We start from the raw sequence: 20,510 nt of genomic DNA, 5'->3' as shown, positions 1-20,510 counted from the left end.
ATTAATCCTATTTTATATAGCTAATAACTTTGCAAATTCCAAAATGGTGAGTTGTTATAAAAAGGGAGAGGAGAATAAGTAAGGAATGCCAGAGAGAGCTACAAGGAGGGTGAAGAAGCAGAGTGAAAAGAAAGGGTGAGAAAAGCAAAAGAGAAGAGAAGGGAGCGTAAAAAAAAAGGGGGGGGGGGAAGAATAGCAAACATAAGAGAAGAAACAAAAAGAATGGTGAGGGGAGAGAAAAGGAAAGATTTAGAAGGAAAAAGAACTGATGGACTTACCACTATTAATTTCAGCTAGTGAAGAGATGCCAATCAAATAATTTGACCTAAAATAACATGTCCTTATTAGAGGGAAAGTGGATGGATAAAGAGGAAGAGGAATCACTTGAAAGAGTGTAATCTTCAATTTCTTCCACTTCATAATGAGTCTCAATTTTTTTCCTTAATAAATTTCCCTTGTTCCTTTTTTAAAATTATGTACATCATTGAATGTGCTAGTGGACGCCCCAGACACCCAATTTCCCCCCCTCCATTAATTAGTTCACTCAGATGCTCACGTGAAGGATTTAGGAAACTTTACAAGAATACAGCTTAAAAGTCAACAGCAGAAAATAGGACAGAAGAAAGCTACATATAAATGTTAAAATATCAGGGCCTATTAATAGTTTGAGACTACAGAACATGTTTTTTTTGTGTTAGGAATTCTCTCTCAGCAAATGAGGGGAAAAACCAGCATTTTTGGCAATGATTCAAGATATGCTTACAAAATTATGATTTTAACAAATATTTGACACCTGGAGTCAGGAATAATAGAATTAATATCAAATGTAGCTGCACTTGGTATTTAAGAATTCTAATTCTGAGCACCTGGGATTACAGGCTCCACAACAGTTATCACGTTTCAAAGCATACTATAGAATACATAGCTATAAGATTAAATACTTTGCCAGCGATCTAATTGAAAAAAAAAAAAAAAAACCTTATCACAAAACAAATTAAAAGTTACATTACAACATCTGGCAATAATATTAAATATCTGAATTGCTAAATTTGACAGAACTGGGATCTAGTGAGCCAATTGCCAGCACTGAAATTGTCCGAGCAAGTTTTATTAGTTAAAAAAAAACAAAAAACCCCCACTTCTCAAACATTAAGAGAGCCTACCTAAAGGTTGTAGTAAGTATCTCCTAGTGTTGAATATTCTCGCTACTCCGGCCAATGTTAATACCCATGTCTCAGCCCATTGTTTCTCTGCTGTATCCCTTGAATGATGAATGAGAATATTGCCTCCTCCTGACTCAATCTTCTCTTTGTCAGCTGTCGTGGAAGACTCTCTAACCCTATCCAACAGGTGAAACAGAACCTACGATATTCAGAAAAAGGATGCATTGATTATTTCAGTCACATATTTTAACTCATGTAAATGTAACAAGGAAATAATAAAATCGCGCACATTTTCTCCCTTTCCCTGTTAAGTCCCAGAAGGCACCCGAAGGATTCCTCTATTTCACACAACCTTCCCAGCACCTGTGGAGGTGAGGGTACCTGAATCAGCCAGCTGATCGGATAGGCTGACACATGGATCTTGAGATGAAGGGCCACTATCACCATGATCAGAAACTTTGAGAATATCCTTAGTGCTAATAAAAGACCAACACACTGACAATGCTCCATTCCCAGAGAAAATCTGAGAAACCTATGAAGTGCCTCTGTAGTAGGTATGTGCATTTGTCTCTCTTTTAGATTGGCTGATGTCAAGAGATCAATAGGTCTGAAGTGCCAAGCAGATGGCATGCGTGACAGCAGAATCAAGCTAGGTATGATCATAGTGGAACATGAGTCCCACAAGGGACAAGGAGTCTGCCCAGGTTCTAGGCAAAGGGATTTTTACACATAGGCTTGATTGGCTGGAGAGGGTCAGAAACAGAAGTGGCAGAAAAGCTAAGCCTCCTATTAGATCATCCCAGTCACATGGGTAAGGAATTACTTTTTTCCATGTGCTCTTCCCCGGGAAAAGGAAGTTGCTTTAATTTTTTCAAGTAGAAACAAGATCCAAGTCTTCCTTTCTAGCTGAGGTACAAGGAAGACTGGGTCTTTGTTGGCCATGCTGCTCTCACAAAGGGCACTAAAATTTTATGCAAAGGAATCATGCATCTATCTGTGTGGAGAGTGTAAGAATGACCAATACAACAGTCCAAGACCAGAGAATACAAACTGAAATACTGGTGTCAATTTCATGAGCACTTTTGTGTAGGGTGGGGGGGTGGGGAAATCAAGATGATGTAAAAATGGTGATAAGTTGGCTTAAGGGCAGCACAGAAGGGAAAAGAAACCATCTGGAAGCTTTAAGAAAGTTTAACATAAAATAGTTCCTAGCTACTTTGTGTGTGTAAATTATATACTATCTTTAAAAATCCTATAAAAATTAAAACTGGTATTACAATAAACATGTGTAAGAGACGGAGGCTACCAAAATGTGGATGCTGTATTCTGCAGCAGCTTTTTACTTAGTACCTGCCATATAACTGTGTGCCACGTTGAATGTTGAAGTAAAGTTCCATGGGCACCAATTGTAGAAAACAATGTCTGTCCAGCACTCTTTCTAACTGCAGGTCGTGGATCTACACAGAGTTCCCCCAGCTTGGCATAGAGACAGAGCCAAAGGCAGTCAAATGGCGGTGCTGGGTGGAAAGGACGGTTTAACAACACTCCGTTCTCTTCTGCCTGCTTCTGCAATACTGCTTCCTCTTTGTTCAGCTCTTTTTCAATGGTTTCACCTCTTTGGAAGAAATAATCTGAAATATTCCACTACAAACAAAAAAATGTAGGAACACATTTTATGTATGGAAAAATAAATATTTAAATACACATTGACAATTGCTGATTGTGAAGGAGCAGTTTTTCTAATTTGCCCATTTTAAAGTGTACTGCAAAATATGTCCTAAGCAACTCTTAGTTCTACTGATTAGAGAAGGATTACATTTAATTATTCTTACAAACAGAATATCAAGAACTGTATTTATTTCCAGGCTTCAGTTTTTAGGCTCTCAAGACACAGATATATACAAACTGAAGCATCAGAAAAGGATTATTAAAATCTATAATATTTCTACTAAAAATGTTGATAATCGTCATATCTCTGCAACTCCATTCATTTTACATAATCATGTTTGTTTCAATAATAATTTACTTAAAGACAAATTCTTATCACTACATTTACATTGACTTCAGTGGGAGTTTTGAGAGAATGACATGCAGTTTCCGGCCTTTATCGGGATAACAGTCGAGACATTAACTAGCATTAACAAAATTAATTAAATAAAAGCCACACTAATCCTCATTTTGAATGCAAATTAAACTCACCAGCAAACCAATTGACGTTAGGCTAATGTTTAGTTCTTGATTGTGAAGTCCAAAGCTTCCTGCAACTTCAACAACTATTTGTAGGCAAGTGCATGGCATTGTTGGTAGGAAGTCTGTCACAACCAACTGAAGACACTGGAATGCAGTCCGTATTAAGGACTCTCTTGAGGAAATTGAAATAAGGTACATGTTATTTTTTTTAAGAGGGTACAAATCATTCTATTATTATGCACCAGGATGCAACATTACTACAGAAGGATAATCGGATTTACACACTTGCTCTAGAGTCAAGCAAAATTTGAAATACATTTAGGATTTGTCCCAACTGGGGAAAAAAGATGTTTGTGGATTTTGTGTTTGGTGTGGACTTTTTTTGTTTTGTTATTCTTAAGAATGAGTTAGCTAGCACATTCTAAATTCTAAGGCAGAGAAGGCAAGTTATACTTTAGCACGTTGGCTAGACAGCTGAAGCACAGGCTCCCCCAACTCTGCCAGCTTTCATATGCTGAGACACAACTTGCTTGTCTAACTGGAGTTTTAGAACTTGTTAGCTAACATTCTATAATAAATCTTTATCCTTGGCAATATAAACCCTAAATTAGGTGACAAGACCGAACTGGCCTGCAGAAAGTGGCAGGAAAGGAAGAAACCAAGGAGGAATGACAGGATGCAGCTAAGCAACTGGATGTAGCAGGAGAGTGTGTCTAACATGTAACCCCCTTTCTTCTCTTTTCTTTTCATTTTACGGGGTTAAACCAAAAACCTTATTGCTATAATTAAAGCTGCTGTTTCTACTTGCTCTGAGTCGTCATGGAAACAGTCAAAGACGAAGTGGTCGTACAGAAACTTGAGTGGCTTCAAACAAGTAGATGCTATTTCAGCACACTAGAAAGTGTACAGAAGTTGTTATCCATGCACAGTAGCTATTTTGAAGCTGATGTGGAAGTCTTTGTTAAGGGCAGACATTCCTGCACATACACACACATGCCCTTAGTTAGAAGCTGGAAGATCCAGTCCAGTCAGATCCAGCTCAGCCTTGCAGGGAGAAAATGGAGCTGGCAGGGGTAACCCAGACAATCTATGGATTGGCTCTAAATAAAGGTTCCTGTAATTTTACAGAAATCAGTGGGATTGAGATTAGAAAACCCCATAAAAGAGGAATCGCAGACTGGAGTCAACTCCTTTGTGAGCTGTACTACATCACTAAATCAAAGACACCATTTGAGCCTAACAGCTACAGAAATTGTCAGGTTTTTTCCTTATTTCAAGTTGTGTGCACGCTCTGTATTGTGGATGCTGAAACAATTGATTATGTGGTACAACTGTTTTATCTAATTGTCAATATAATACCTACGGTGAGACTATATGAAAGAAGATTACCTCTGATTGTCAGAAGTGCCGATGACTATTTTCTGTGAGGTTTAAATATAAATATATTTTAGGGTTCAGTCCAGGGTTATATGCTTCATTTTAAAGGAAAATAACTCTCTAATTAGTGATGTTAGTCAAGCAAGGGTGCGCTGTAACAGTTTATCTTTGGAGTGTTATTTAGTAAAGAGACATTTGAAATAGCTAAGTGTGTGTGTGTGTGTGTGTGTGTGTGTGTGTGTGTGTGTGTGTGTGTGTGTGTGTGTGTGTAAGTGTAAGTAACTGTCTTATGGTAGAGACGGGTACCAAATTCCTAAGAAAAGGAAAGTGAATCATATTATAATTTCCACTTTTAATATTCAGAGGGTTCCTTTGGAAATTCATCCATTCATCTGTGCAAATACTGTAAATCAACATAGGTTATGTGTAGGTTATATACAGTTGTATTCAAGCTTCACTCTGGAGCTTCCCTAGTATTTGATCTAGAGTTCACCATGCTTGGATTATAGAAGCATGGCTCAATCCAGAACATAAATACAGAAAAGGTCCAGAGTGTAGTCTGAACAGAGGTGCATCAGTTCTATACTGGCTGAGCCCTGTGAATAAATGTTTGTTTTCAGTTACCAAGCTCTACAAGTAAGAGAAAAAACAGTTACCTGTCTTTTGTAATTGTTGCTTTTTGAGATGTGTTGCTCATGTCCATTCCATTCTAGGTATGTGTGTGCCCACATGCACAGCCATCGGAGATTTTTGCCTTAGCGGTATCTGTAGGGTCGTCTGTACCATTCCCTTGAGTGCTGCATTCATGCGTTGGTATATTAGGTGCTGACAATCCTACGTCCTCTCAGTTCCTTCTTGCCGGCAACTCCAACAGAGGGGTAGGAGGACAGGTAATGGAACAGTCATGAACAACACGTCCCGAAGAACAAGTTACAAAAGGTAGGTAACTGTTTTTTCTTCTTCGAGTGCTTGCTCACGTCAATTCCATTCTAGGTGACTCACAAGCAGTATCCTCAGAGCTGGGTTCAGAGTCTTGTGGCTTGTAACACTGCTCTACAGAAGCCAGCATCGTCCCGGGCCTGCTGGGTAAGTGCATAACGGGACGAGAATGTGTGGACGAACGACCAGGTGGCCGCTATACAGATGTCCTGGATAGGCTGAGGAGGCTTATGCCCTGGTTGAATGGGTGGTTACAATCGCTGGAGGTGGCACCTTTGCCTGATCATAGCAGCAGTGAATGCAGGCAGTGATCTAAGAAGAAATTCTTTGAATGGACACTGAACGATCTTTCATCTTGTCGGTCACCGCGACGAACAATTGCAGCGACTTGCGAATTGACTTGGTCCTTTCAATGTAGAAGGCTAGCGCTCTCCTGACGTCTAGGGAATGCAACCTACACTCCTCGTCAGTCTTTGGAAAAAAAGAGAGGTAAGTAAATGTTGTGGCCCGTATGAAACTGCAAGACCACCTTGGGCAGAAAAGCCAGGTGCAGCTGCAGCTGGATCTTGTCCTTGTAGAAGACTATGTAGGGTGGTTCTGAGGTAAGCACCCTAATCTCAGAGACCCAGTGGGTGGATGTTATCGCAACTAGGAACGTGACTTTCCGGGACAGGAGAAGAGAGCAGTAAGCCAGAGGCTCGAAGGGAGGGTCCCGTGAGCCATGACAGCACAAGATTCAGATCCCATTGTGGAACAGGGTCCCTGATATGCGGGTAGAGGCTCTCGAGGTCCTTGAGGAACCTGGCAGTTATGTCCTGGGAAAAAAACGACCAATCCTCGAGCAGTGGATGGAAAGCCGAAATAGCGGCCACGTGGACTTTGATAGTTGAAAGGGAGAGGCCTTGGAGCTTCAGATGCAGGAGGTAGTCCAGGATCAACTGCAGCAAGGCCGACTCGTGCCGAATACCTTTATCGGAGGTCCAACAAGCAAACCACTTCCATTAGGCCAAGTAGGTCATTCCGGTGGAGGGCTTTCTGCTTCCCAATAGGACCTACTGGACAGTAGCTGAGCATTCCTGCTCCTCTGCATTTAACCATGCAGCAGCCAAGCAGTTAGGTGCAGCGCTGCCAGGTTCAGATGCAAAAGACTGCTGCGGTTCTGGGACAGCAGGTCGGGCCTGAGTAGCAGCTGTAATGGAGCAGCCACCAATAGGTCCAGCAGCGTGCTGAACCAGTGCTGGCATGGCCAAGCGGCACTATGATGATCACTTTTGCTCTGCTTGATTTTCATGAGGACTATGTGAATCAGCAGCAGTGAAGGGAAGGCGTACAACAGAGCCCCCAACCACTGGAGCAGAAAAACGTCCAACGGGGAGCCTCTGTCGATTCCCCGAATTGAGCCGAAAACGTGTCATTTCCTGTTCTGCGTGGATGCGAACAGGTCCACCTGGGGAATCCCCCCACCTCTGGAAGATGGAGCTGAACACTTCTGGGTGGAGGGACCACTCGTAGCGAGACAAGAAGGTCCTACCGAGGTGATCTGCCAAAGCATTCCTGGCCCCAGGGAGGTGAGCGGCTATGAGATGGACACCATGTTGTACACAGTAGTTCCAGAGCTTGAGGGCTTCATCATAAAGAGCAGATGGTGTGGCTCCACCCTGCTTGATATAGAACATAGCCGCTGTATTGTCCATCAGGACCTGGACCTGTTTTTAAGTGAGGTAAGAAGGCTTGGCAGGCCAGGCGAACTGCTCTGAGCTCCCTGATGTTGATGTTAGGGAGCAATCGTGACTCGACCAACGATACTGTGTGCTGACATTGCCAGGTGGGCTCCCCACCCCAGATCTGAGGCATCGGAGATGAGGGTCACCGATGGGGATAGAGCCGCAAAGGGAACTCTCTCCAACACCAATACAGGACTCTGCCACCAGGTGAGTGACGACAGTACGTGGTCCAGGACCCAGACCACATGGTCCATGCTGTGTCTGTTGGGGATGTAGACCAACGCCAGCCACGTCTGCAGGGGTCTGAGGCGGAGCCACATATGGCAAACCACTTAAGTGCAGGCCACCATGTGGCTCAACAAGTGCAGGCAGATGTGAGCGGTAGTAAGAGGATGTGCTTGCTTGCATGCATGAGATGAGGTCCACCATGTCTTGGAAATGCGCCTCGGGGAGGAAGGCTCTGGCCTGAGTAGAGTCGATGACTGCTCCAATGAACTCTATGTTTCGTACTAGAATTAAGGTTGACCTTTTCTCATTTAACAACCACTCCAGGTCATGACAGGTGGAACAAACAAGATCGAGATACTGTCGCACTGGAACCCGAGACCAACCCTTTATTAGCCAATCATCAAGATATGGGTAAATTTGAACACCTCAGCGCCTCAGGTAAGCAGCCACTAGTCCTATGCACTTCTTGAACACTCTTGGGGCTGACGGGAGACCGAATGGCAATGCTGTGAATTGGAAATGGCACTGGCCCAGAGTAAAACGAAGGAAGCACCTGTGCCCTGGGAAAATGGAAATATGCATCCTTCAGGTCGAGGGCAGCGTACCAGTCTTCCGGATCCAGGTAGGGGATGATGGAGGCCAGGGAGACCATGCGAAACTTCAACTTCTTGAGAGACTTGTTGAGACGACGCAAGTCCAAAATGGGTCTGAGGCCCCCTATTGCTTTTGGGATTAGGAAGTAGCGGGAGTAGAACCTCTTTTCCTTTCATGTCTCGAGGGACCTCCTCCACCTCCCCCAAGCGGAGGAGGTTCTCGACTTCTTGGACTAGGAGTTGTTCGTGAGAAGGGTCCATGAAGAGGGATGGGGAAGGGGGGTGGAAGGGAAGGTCGGCCATAATCTGCAAGGGGTCTCAAACATGCAGAGCTCTTCCCTGCAGCCCGCCAAGCTCCCTGCATGCCCTCCCCCCCCAGTTATTGCTTGTCTCCCCTCAACTCCCCTAACCCCACTCCCAAGTTATTTTAAATGGCAGCTAAGCTCCCCAATGTTTTAGGCCAGGTCTCTCCCCCAGCCCTGCCCGCTGCCCCCACGCACCTCCCCTGAGTATCCCCTGGCCTCACTTGCTGCCCCCTCACCGCCCCGGAGCCTGCAACTCATGCTGACTCCACCGGCTATGCCGGCTTCCAGCATCACCTGCTGCCGCAGGGTCCTAGTGCCCCCCTCCACTAGGACCAGGGCAGGCTGCCCTTCCCCTGCCTTTCTGCCCTAGTCAAGCCTCTCCAATGCCCCGAGCCTCTCTAATGCCCCAAATCCCTCATCCCCAGCCCCACAGCCCTCACCCCTGCACCCCCTCCTACCCCCAAACTCCATCCCAGAGCCTGCACCCCCACCCCCTGCCCCAGCCTGGAGCCTGCACCCAGCACCCAAACTCCATCCCAGAGTCTGCACACCAAACCCCCTCCCCCACGCAAACTCCCTCCCAGAGCCTTAGGCAGGTGGGGGCGGAGTTTGGGGGAGGGCAGGTTCTGGGCACCACCAAAATTTCTACAAACCTGCCACCCCTGGAAGAGGCAGAGCAGGAGTGGAGTGGTGGTGCACGCAGTGCAGTGGGGAGGCTTTACTGAGTGTACATATTTTATTAAAACCGCTTGCAAATGACTTTGTCAAAAAAAACACACTCATGGAAGAAAAGAGTTTTTCAAGACAAATGGGAGAATTTTTATTTTTTCACAGAGGTAAAAGATAAAATTCAATGGCTTATTTGTCAGCAAATGATTGCTGTTCCCAAGGAGTATAACGTGCGTCGGCACTATGGCACGATGCATCGTGAAAAATATGATGCGTTCACTGGAAAAATCCGAGAGGAAAAACTTCAGCAACTTAAAGCAGCATTTGCCAAGCAAAGAAATTTCTTTTTGAAATTTTGAGATTAACAAGTCTAGCAAAAAGCAACAGAGGGTCCTGTGGCACCTTTGAGACTAACAGAAATACTTCTGTTAGTCTCAAAGGTGCCACAGGACCCTCTGTTGCTTTTTACAGATTCAGACTAACAAGGCTACCCCTCTAATATCTAAGTCTAGCAAAGATTCAGTAAGAGCAAATTTTGTGATAAGCGAAATGATAGCTAAATCATCGCAACCTTTTACAGAAGGCTTATTTGTAAAAGAATGTCTTATGAAGGCCAGCAAAATTTTATGTCCTGATAGGAAGAAAGTTTTTGAAGGCATAAGCTTGTCTGCCAGGACAGTTGCCTGCAGGATAACGGATTTAGCTGATAATGTGCAAAAACAATTGATTCAAATGGCAAAAAGACATCGAAGCATTTTCAATTGCTCTTGATGAGAGTACAGATGTATCAGATACCGCACAATGTGCAGTGTTCATTAGAGGTGTGGATTGCAATTTGAATATAACTGAAGAACTGCTAGACTTAACAACACTGAAGGGTGCCACAACGGGACCTGACATATATCAAGGACTGGAAGAGTGCATTGAAAAAGCTGTGCTGCCATGGAACAAACTCGTATCTTTGGCTATGGACGGCGCGCCATCAATGTGCTCTGAAAATGTTGGTGTGGTTGGATTATTGAAGACCAAACTGAACAGCCTTAATATATCATTAGCTTCACCCGTATACATTGTATTTTGCACCAAGAAGCCCTGTGTAGTAAAAGTCTACAAATGAAGGCAGTTATGGATGTAGTTGTTAAAACTTAATTTTATACGTGCACGAGGGCTGAACAACAGACAGTTCACTTCTTTTCTAGCAAGTATGGACAGTGAATATGGGGAACTTCTGTATCACACTCAAGTTAAATGGCTGAGTCGTGGAAATGTTTTGAAGCTTTTTTTTTGCACATAGAGAGGAGATTGATTCCTTCATGAAAATGAAAAACAAGGAGGTTCCACAGCTTGCTGATTCCACTTTTATCTGCAACCTTGCTTTTTTAACAGATGTAACTGATCACCTGAATGCACTGAACTTGAAACTTCAAGATAGAAAACAGGTGATAATACAGATGTATGACAGTGTTAAGTCATTCAAAGTCAAACTTACTTTGTGGGGGAAACAGCTGACTGCTGGCAATTTGGTTCATTTCTCGACTCTGAATTCCTTAGGAAAAAAGTTGAACCCAAATTCTTGAAAGAATATGCAGAGATCATTTCTAACTGACACAAACAGTGCGGTTTAAAGATTTCAAGGCACTTGAACCACATTTTCAACTTTTTTCCACACCATTTGCTGTTGAAATTGACTATGTTGCAGAGAAAATGCAGACGGAGTTAGTGGAGCTTCAGTGTGACACCATTTTGAAGCAGAAGTATATAGATGCTGGAATTCCAGAATTCTACAGGTTTCTTTCACAAGAAAGATTTCCCATGTTATTCTCTGCTTCCGCAAGGATAATGGCAATGTTTGGAAGTACATATATATGTGAATAGCTTTTCTCTTCCATGAAGATTAACAAATCTGTGTTAAGGTCAAGGCTCACTGATGAACATTTGAAAGCAACACTGAGATTGGTTTCGTCTCAGGAGACTGGTGCCATGACAGGGAGTGATCCCGCCCTGGTGGGAACTGACACCTGAGAGACCATCTGAGCGAGGGTGACCTGCACTATAGTGATCTTTCATGGGAAGCTTGCTGGTATCGGTGGTAGGAGGACCGGTGCCTAGACTCTGGTGTCCCATGTCTTGGAGTGTGGTGTCGGGGACTGGAGATGCCGTGCCAGGATCCTAGGCCACGGAGATGGTGATCTACATCTGCGGTCTGGGGTCCAAGGGTGCTCCACTGCCCTATTGGGTGGTCCCAAGATTGGCTTGCTCTTAGGTGCTGGGGCCTTATCAAGTCCAGCGCCTGGCGCAGTGTCTGCTGTACCGGTCAGCCCAACTTGCTCTTTAGCCGCTGGAGCCGCTTCGGGCAACGAGGACCTGAGGAGAAGCTGGGGTCCCCTGCCACTCCCGGGAGTCAGATCCCTGGCTAGGCTCCCGGGGGTCTGACCTCAGTGGCACCCCCGTGATGGGCACCTGGCCTGACATGGGTCCTTTGCCTGAGGTCCCTTTCCCCTCCAGTGCCAGGGGGCTCTTCTTTTGCCTCTTCTTCGGTACTGGCGAGGGGGAATGGTGCCGGCGGTGCGCTCCACACCAATGCTGAGGTGTGCGGTGTGGGATCCGAATGGGACGGCTCCAACACAGGACAAAGTGCAGCTTCCATGAGGAAGGCCCTCTAGTGGATATCCTGCTCCTTCTGGATTCTGGGGCAAAAGCTCTTACAGATTCTGCACTTGTCCTTTCTATGGGACTCCCCGAAGCACTTCAAACAGCTGGCATAGGGGTCACTAATAAGCATCAACCTGTTGCATGATGAGTATGGTTTGAAGCCAGGAGAAAGGGGCATGTCCCGCTCAAGGGCAAAGTCCCAGCCGGGTCTAACTACAAACTAACCTAACACTTAACTTAATGGCTAACTAATGTGACAGATTCAGACCAGAAGAACATAAGTGGTTGAAGGCAGGGATATCAGCCTTCAGAATGAGCAGGTCCCTGTTCTCTGGATAGGGAAACAAAGGCTATTCCAGACCAATTAAGACACCTGACGCCAATTAACCAGTTAAGGCCGGTAGGCTAATGGAGACAGCTAGAACCAATCAAGGTCCCACTTCTACTGTTTAAAAGCTCTCCTTCCAGTAGCCTCCGGGGAGCCAAGGTGAAAGGAGCTGGAGGAGAGGAAGCATTGCTGAATCCTGAGGTAAGGGTGAAGCTAGGGAAAGGGGATCACGGGGGAAGTGGCCCAGGGAATCAAAGCAGCATCAGTGATGAAAGGAAAGTCGCCAACAGCTGCTACCATTAGGGTCCCTGGGCTGGAGCCTGGAGTAGAGGGCGGGCCTTGGTTCTCTCCCCCACCATACTCTAGAGAGATCCCCTGGAAAAGGGAAGCAGGACTCGGTCCAGGCAGGGGGCTGAACTGCGCCTACTGAGCAACAGAGACTGTGGGGTATTCCCCCTTCCCATCTCCCATACTGGCCGGTGATGAAAGTAACTCAATAGGCTGTGACTCTTGCCACTACACTGAGAAAGGGAGGTCACACTGGGGCCTTATCGAGTTTCTGAGGCCACTGAATCCGCCCAGAAGCGCAGGACCCACCAATACAGGCTCGGAACTTTGTCACACTAAGTACCTACAAACTATATACAAAGAAGACAGACAATGGGCTATGAAGAACCGCTAATGCTCTTGTGATGCAAGACAAGGAGCTCTGACCAACTGTCCCAGGTGGTAAGGAGGAACTGAGAGGGCATAGGGTCGGCAGCGCCTAATATACCAACACATAAGCACGGCACGACCATCTCGATACCGCTAAGGCAAAAATCTCTAATGACTGTGCACATGGGCATGCACACACCTAGAATGGAATGGACAAGAGTAAGCACTTGAAGAACTAATTTTCTTTTGTAATTTCAATATTGGATCAAATTACCGAACCATATTTTTGTGTCTCCCGCAACGGCAATGCTCCCGTACCAAATGCTTCAAAAGAATGCACAAGAAATCCCATCATGGACAATTATGGGATAACTTGTCTATAAAGGAAGGTTTTCCCCCTAAACCCTGTCAGTCAGCGGTTGGTTTATGCCTTACAACATGAGGGTTTATATCCTTTGCAAATGTTTTCTCCTATGTAGTTTATCTTATAAGAATAATGAGAATATCTAAACATCTAAAAGTTTTCTATTACTATTAAGTTCTTGATCTGAATGATATTGTGAAGAAATGAGTTCTGTAAGAGTATTTCCTTATAATAATTTTAAATGTTTAGCCTCTTGTTCTTGTGTTATGAGAGAGTAAATAAGCACCTTACTTAACTTCTCTGTATCAAAATTGTGGCTCATTTCTTGCCCTCTCTACTTGTTTTTTAGGCTTCTAAACAGAGATTATTAAAATAATTTAAGATGAACACTATGTAGCGATTGCTCTATGGCCCAGAGGGAGAAACCATTAAACATTTTCTGAGTTTAGTTGTTAATATTTCTAATCTTCCAACAGGGTGCATATACAGAGCCGGGATATTATAAAGTAAGTTCTATCTTGATTAAGAGAATAAAAGGAAGGACATCTGTAATGAAGGTACTTAGGAACGGAAATCACCTCTGGCCTTTTTCTCTATTGTTGCATCTATTTTCATAAGCTAGTGGAAAAGGCCTACAAATTTCTCTTGTAAATCCCTTAGTTATTTTGTGGGAATTGGCATGTTTTTGTTTGTAATATTTTAGGAGACCATGGGTTTAATTCTGCCTCTAATAATCTGCCAGGTTTAATGTAAAATTTATCTGTAAAGTTACTTGTCATTCATCAGTATTTTTACTGTCAAAATTCACTATTACTATCAAAATGTATTTAATTCCACAGTAATATAAAACGGTAATAAACCCTGCATAAGTCTCTCTCTAACAAACACATCTTTCAAAGCACCAACCTTTCCATAAAATTTATACTAATGGCATTATCAGTACAGATCTGCAGATTTTCAAGTGAATTTTTTCAGTCTTTTGAAAGAGTAATTCAGTAGAAAGCTGACAATCTGTGCCTTTAAACAAAACTTCTTTTCTGTGGAGTCCAGCTATTTAGAACATAGAAATAACTAAAAACAATTATGAATATTAGTAAATGGTGAGTTCTCTGCTCTTCTTAGCTATATCAGGTTTATATCAACCACTTACCCTTGATCACTTCTGATTGCTCCCATGACACCAAGGACTAATGGCCAGCCAGGTCCTAGACTGTCACCTTGACTCTGCAAAATCTGTAATACACACTCCAATTGTTTGAGCCTGATATCAGGATGAATAATGTTTGACAGTTCCTTCAATGGATTTAACAAAAGCAACTGCAGCCTCTAGAAATAAATAGAGAAACAGCAAGCAGAGTAATAACTAACAGATTATAATGCATCCTTATGAAGCCACACAGTACAAATCTGCATTTTTTAGAGTGGGCTTTTCAAAAGTGCCTACAAACCATCAGGAGGAGGCTGGGCACCTAACTTCTTTAGGTACTTTTGAAAATAATTTTAAGGTATAGGTTTTTTTCTCCCTCCTTAAAGTATTATGTTTCCCAACAAATTTGGAGATACTTTTGAATCTTGCAGGTGAAGTTTAAGCTTAGAAAATGTAACAATATATTAAGATTGCAATGTATTATTTAAAAATAAGCACCAAACATGAACAAAGATTGATCAAGATGCATCTCTCTCAACTATTCCCCAGTATGAGGGTTACTCTTTTAGACCCAAATGTATTTCAGCCACATTGAAACTTTGTGCAGTGTAAATGGAATTGTCATCTTGATAACTGCAAAGACATGCTAGATCAGGGTGGCCAACCTGTGGCTCCGGAGCCACATGCGGCTCTTCAGAAGTTAATATGCGGCTCCTTGTATAGGCACCAACTCTGGGGCTGGAGCTACAGGCACCAACTTTCCACTCCGGGGAGCGGGCAGGGGTTGCTCACTGCTCAACCTCTGGCTCTGCCCCCACTCCCTCCCCTGAGCCTGCCATGCCCTCGCCCCCCCCGCCTCCTGCATGCCATGAAACAGCTGATCGGGAGGTGCAGGGAGGGAGGGAGGGGGAGGGGGAGGCGCTGATCGGCAGGGCAGCTGGTGGGTGGGAGGTGCTGGGAACGGGGGTGGGGGAAGCTGATGGGGGGCTGCTGACGTATTACTGTGGCTCTTTGGCAATGTACATTGGTAAATTCTGGCTCCTTCCTTGGCCATCCCTGTGCTAGATCATTAAACTGAAGATACAGCTGAAGATTTATTTCCAGATTCTTTCCACCTTTATACCATCTATCCCTCCTTTTTGGGTCTTTGTTTCACAAAGTATCAAACACTTGGGCTTTGGCAGGTTTTGGGAGCTCATAGCCAAGAATCAGGAACTCTTACATTCTCCCTCAAGCTCTTGCAATGACTTATTGTGTGACCCTGAGCAACTCATTTAACCACTATCTCAGTTTACTCATCTATAAACTGGGATTAAGAAAAATCACATTTCTTGTAATTTTGCTTCTTGGACGACGATTTCACAAGAGTCTCATTCATGAGTTTCACGCCACCAGTGTGAAACTGGTTGGGAACTTCCATGACCAAAGATCCTTGGAGGGCAATATCCCTCCATGCAAGCACTCATAAGCACTCATAATCGTTCCCAGAAAGTAGTTATCAGTGGTTCACAGTCATGCTGGAAGGGCATAACAAGTGGGGTCCTGCAGGGATCAGTTCTGGGTCCACTTCTGTTCAATATCTTCATCAATTATTTATATAATGGCATAAAGAGTACACTGTGACAGACCCAGAACAGGGGGGTACAGGAGTCTGGTAGAGGGCAAATATACTGGTCGCTGGATGAATAGTTTTCTGTTCCCTGAGCGACCAGAGCAGGGGATGCACTAGAGTAATCGGGTATCAGAGGGGTAGCCGTGTTAGTCTGAATCTGTAAAAAGCAACAGAGGGTCCTGTGGCACCTTTGAGACTAACAGAAGTATTGGGAGCATAAGCTTTCGTGGGTACATTGGCCAAACTGGACAGTCACTACGCAAGAGGATAAATGGACACAAGTCAGATATCAGGAATGGCAATATACAAAAACAAATTTGACACCATCAGATCAGGATTAAACAAACACTGTGAATGGCTATCCAACTACAAGAAGCAGTTTCTCCTCCCTTGGTGTTCACACCTCAACTGCTAGCAGAGCACCTCACCCTCCCTGATTGAACTAACCTCGTTATCTCCATACTGATTTATACCTGCCTCTGGAGATTTCCATTACTTGCATCTGAAGAAGTGAGGTTCTTACCCACGAAAGCTTATGCTCCCAATACTTCTGTTAGTCTCAAAGGTGCCACAGGACCCTCTGTTGCTTTTTAGAGTAATCAGGAACCTGCTAGAACCAATTAAGGCAGGCAGGCTAATTAGGACACCTGGAGCGAATTAAGAAGCAGCTGCTAGAATCAATTAAGGCAGGCTAATCAGGGCACCTGGGTTTTAAAAAGAAGCTCAGTTCAGTTTGTGGTGCAAGTGTGAGGAGCTGAGAGTGAGAGGGTGCGCTGCTGGAGGACTGAGGAGCACAAGTGTTATCAGACACCAGGAGGAAGGTCCTGTGGTGAGAATAAGGAAGGTGTTTGGAGGAGGCCATGGGGAAGTAGCCCAGGGAGTTGTAGCTGTCATGCAGCTGTTACAGGAAGTACTATAGACAGCTGCAGTCCACAGGGCCCTGGGCTGGAACCCGGAGTAGAGGGCGGGCCCGGGTTCCCCCCAAATCTCCCAATTAACCTGGACTGTGGGTTCTTCCAGAGGGGAAGATCTCTGGGCTGTTCCCCAACCCACATGGTGAATCTCTGAGGCAAGAAAATCCGCCAATAAGCACAGGACCCACCAAGGTAGAGGAGGAACTTTGTCACAACACTTAAAGTTTGCAGATGAGACCAAGGTGGGAGGGGATGCAAGTGCTTTGGAGAATAAGATTAAAATTCAAAATGATCTGGACAAACTGGAGAAATGGTCTGAAGTAAATAGGATGAAATTCAATAAGGACAAATGCAAAGTACTCCATTGAGGAAGGAACAATCCAGTTGTATACATACAACATTGGAAATGACTGCCTAGGAAGGAGTACTGCGGAAAGGGATCTGGGGGTCATAGTGGACCATAAGCTAAATATGAGTCAACGGTGTAACACTGTTGCAAAAAAAGCGAACATCATTCTGGGATGTATAAGCAAGAGTGTTGTAAGCAAGACACGAGAAGTAATTCTTCCACTCTACTCTGCGCTAATTAGGCCTCAAATGGAATATTGTGTCCAGTTCTGGGCACCACATTTCGGTAAAGATCTGGACAAATTGGAGAAAGTCCAGAGAAGAGCAACAAAAATGATTAAAAGTCTAGAAAACATGATCTATGAGGGAAGATTGAAAAAATTGGGTTTGTTTAGTCTGGAGAAGAGAAGACTGAGAGGGGACATGATAACAGTTTTCAAGTACATAAAAGATTGTTACAGGAGGAGGGAGAAAAATTCTTCTTAACCTCTAAGGACAGGACAAGAAGCAATGGGCTTAAATTGCAGCAAGGGTGGTTTAGGTTAGACATTAGGAAAAACTTCCTGTCAGAGTGGTTAAACACTGGAATAAATTGCCTAGGGAGGTTGTGGGATCTCCAACATTGGGGATTTTTAAGAGCTGGTTGGACGAACACCTGTCAGGAATGGTCTAGATAATACTTAGTCCTGCCTTGAGTGCAGGGGACGGGACTAGATGACCTCTCGAGGTCCCTTCCAGTTCTATGATTCTATACATGCATTCTTACATCCCACAGAACAGGTGGTACATTCAAATTCTACTTGTGTTAGTGGTTCAGCCACTGCTCCCCTCAACTGTCAGTGTGATGATGGTATCTTCAGAGTAGGGAAAATTAGTTACTTTGTAATTCTGGTCCTTTGAAGTTCTCTTGCAGAACTGATATTCTCCACATAGACCACCACACCTGCCACTTTTCAAAGTTTGGAGGTTTTTGCTTTTGAGGTCATGCATTTTTGCCTATATGAAAGTACATAAGTCAATGTTTCATCCTTTTACACCAGAAGGAACTGACAGCTGATAATACCAGTGGACTGTACCACTTGCACTACAGGATTGGAAAATTCGCCATGTGAGGATTGATGCACCTCACTATAACTCTTTAGCTGTGGGAGTTACCAGGCAATCTTGTAATCATGTAATGGATGCTGAGAGGATGGAATCTTTAAACTGTAATCTTTCACAAAAGTGTTTTGAAGATTAACTATTATTTTGTGCAGGGCTTATGAATCTTTAAGTGCTAAGCATTATTATTTTATGAGTATTATTATTATTATTATAATATTAAGAGGCATGAGATGATACCAGATTTCATTTATTTTTCATGGTTGACAGATCTTTAATTTTTTACCACAAAATCATAATTAACAGGTTTTTCCACAGTGCAGTTTTTCAAATGAAAAGGGAAGTGATACAGATGAGCAGTAACTAACATTGACTACTGAGTCAACTTCAAATGCAATGGGAAGGAGAAAGGAGGACTTAAAAGAGAAGGGCGGAGGATCAGAAAGGGACATTCCATGCCAAAGTCCTAAAGGCTTTTATTTCTCAATAACAAACTACCAAAACAAAAACAAACAAACAAAAAAAACCCCTCCAAAATATTTTACCCTAAATGGAACTGGTGATATAATTGTTCTGGTGATATAATTTTCCATTCCAAATGTCAAATGACTGGAAGATTGCAGGTCTCACCAGAACTTAGTCCTCAGTCAAAAACTCTGAACTTTTATCTCAGGCCTTGCTGGTTTGACTCCACGTGAAGGACTTGATTCCCTCAGTGCATCCAACCACTGTCTAGGAGCACTCAGCCCTCTGATTCTGTGGACTAGTCTGTGCTAGCTCTAGCATACACCAATGAAGGATCGATATAACACGGCTGCATCCTGCCTTTGGCAATTTCCCTATGTTAGGGTGAATGAAACCAGCGCTGCCAGCTGAAAGTTTCCTCCCGATGGTGTTTTTTCTCAGTTGGTCAGTCACTTTAAGAATCTGGTTCCTAAACTGAGTAGTGCCTAGGGGCCAGATTTAAATAGAAAATCTGGCCCAAAAGATTAATTAGCAGTCGGAAAAGAAATCTGCATGAAGTAAAATTTATTAAATAAAAGGTAGTATTTGAAACACTACCCCTAAAGAACCTAGTTTTATTACACTTCTAAAAAAAGACATACATTTTAAGTCAGAAAATAAAAATATATATTGCCAAAGAATAAACAAAATTATAGGGACAGAGTAAGATAACAGAAAAGAGCTAATTTTTTTTAATTAAACACCGAGAAATGAATAGGAGACAGAAAAAATTTAAACAGCTGAAGAGAAAAAGCCAAAGTATGTGTAGGAAAAATCAGCTAACCTCCTCTCTCTCTCTCATATAATGGCTTTATATAGACAGGATAAAGATAGATTCTTTTGGTGTATAAACTGTATCTTGTAATCCTGTTCCTTCTGTTAAAATTTTCTATATTCCTCTAACCATTTTAGAATTGTTTTGTACTGATGACAGTGGCCCACATTTTGTTCTACTACATGAACACAGTGAGTTAGCAACATCATTCTTTGTTCTCCATGTGTGAAGGGAAGGAGGTTGTAGCTGATCAGAATGCATGATCTCTGTACCTAACACACAAAGTTCCATCTACAGTATTTATAAACTCAATAGTAAAACTGCTTTATGAATGCCACCTGTTTGTTGAATTACCTGTAGGGAATTACTCTGATTTCATGTTCATTATGAATTCCAGAAAAGGAAAGAATCATTTCACAAAACTTACTTTACCTGATTTTGTGATAATGGAGGGTCATGGTTAAATGTAAGCCCGGCTTTAATGAGAGAGGTTAACGCTTCTGCACCCCATTCTCTCATTCTGGAGTTTGGATGCTGGCAGACCTGAAGATACAGCATAGCCTTATTTAAAGCTACATTCATTTAAACCAAGAAGAGTTGTAAACTGTCACAATTCAAACTGGATATATAAACTACGTAGTGTTTTTAAAATAATGATGATAATCAAATATTAATTTACAAGAATAAGACAAACAGCTGAAATTTTGTATTTCACTATTTTTCCTGTATTTCTCAAAAGAACCTGCTTCTGTCAATCAATTAGGTGCTAAGGTCCTCAAACGTTAAGACTAAGTTTAATAATGATTAAGGAAAACACATCTGTAGGAAAAGCTTACCTTCTGAATAAGGAAACAAGAGGAAGCAACAGGGAGAGAGGCAGAAGTAAACAATGTGAAAATCAAGTCAGTTCAACAAAATAT

The 20,510-nt window shown here is 43.2% G+C and overlaps 1 protein-coding gene across 4 annotated transcripts in view; it reads right to left on the bottom strand.

The window, feature by feature from the left end:
- The window catches only part of MON2 (MON2 homolog, regulator of endosome-to-Golgi trafficking), a 172,964-nt gene that overhangs the window by 61,438 nt on the left and 91,016 nt on the right, over positions 1-20,510 (bottom strand). For all 4 annotated transcript variants that reach the window (XM_054025391.1, XM_054025400.1, XM_054025417.1 and 1 more), the window contains exons 21-25: positions 20,023-20,133; positions 14,340-14,515; positions 3,363-3,525; positions 2,514-2,807; positions 1,164-1,362 (exon numbers count right to left, since the gene is read on the bottom strand). In XM_054025391.1, the coding sequence (XP_053881366.1) occupies positions 1,164-1,362; positions 2,514-2,807; positions 3,363-3,525; positions 14,340-14,515; positions 20,023-20,133 (943 nt within the window). The remainder of the gene's footprint in view (positions 1-1,163; positions 1,363-2,513; positions 2,808-3,362; positions 3,526-14,339; positions 14,516-20,022; positions 20,134-20,510) is intronic.

Source organism: Malaclemys terrapin, chromosome 1 (assembly GCF_027887155.1).
Source record: "Malaclemys terrapin pileata isolate rMalTer1 chromosome 1, rMalTer1.hap1, whole genome shotgun sequence".
In the NCBI taxonomy this organism is placed as follows: Eukaryota; Metazoa; Chordata; order Testudines; family Emydidae; genus Malaclemys; species Malaclemys terrapin.
This window is presented reverse-complemented; position numbering and strand designations above follow the sequence as displayed.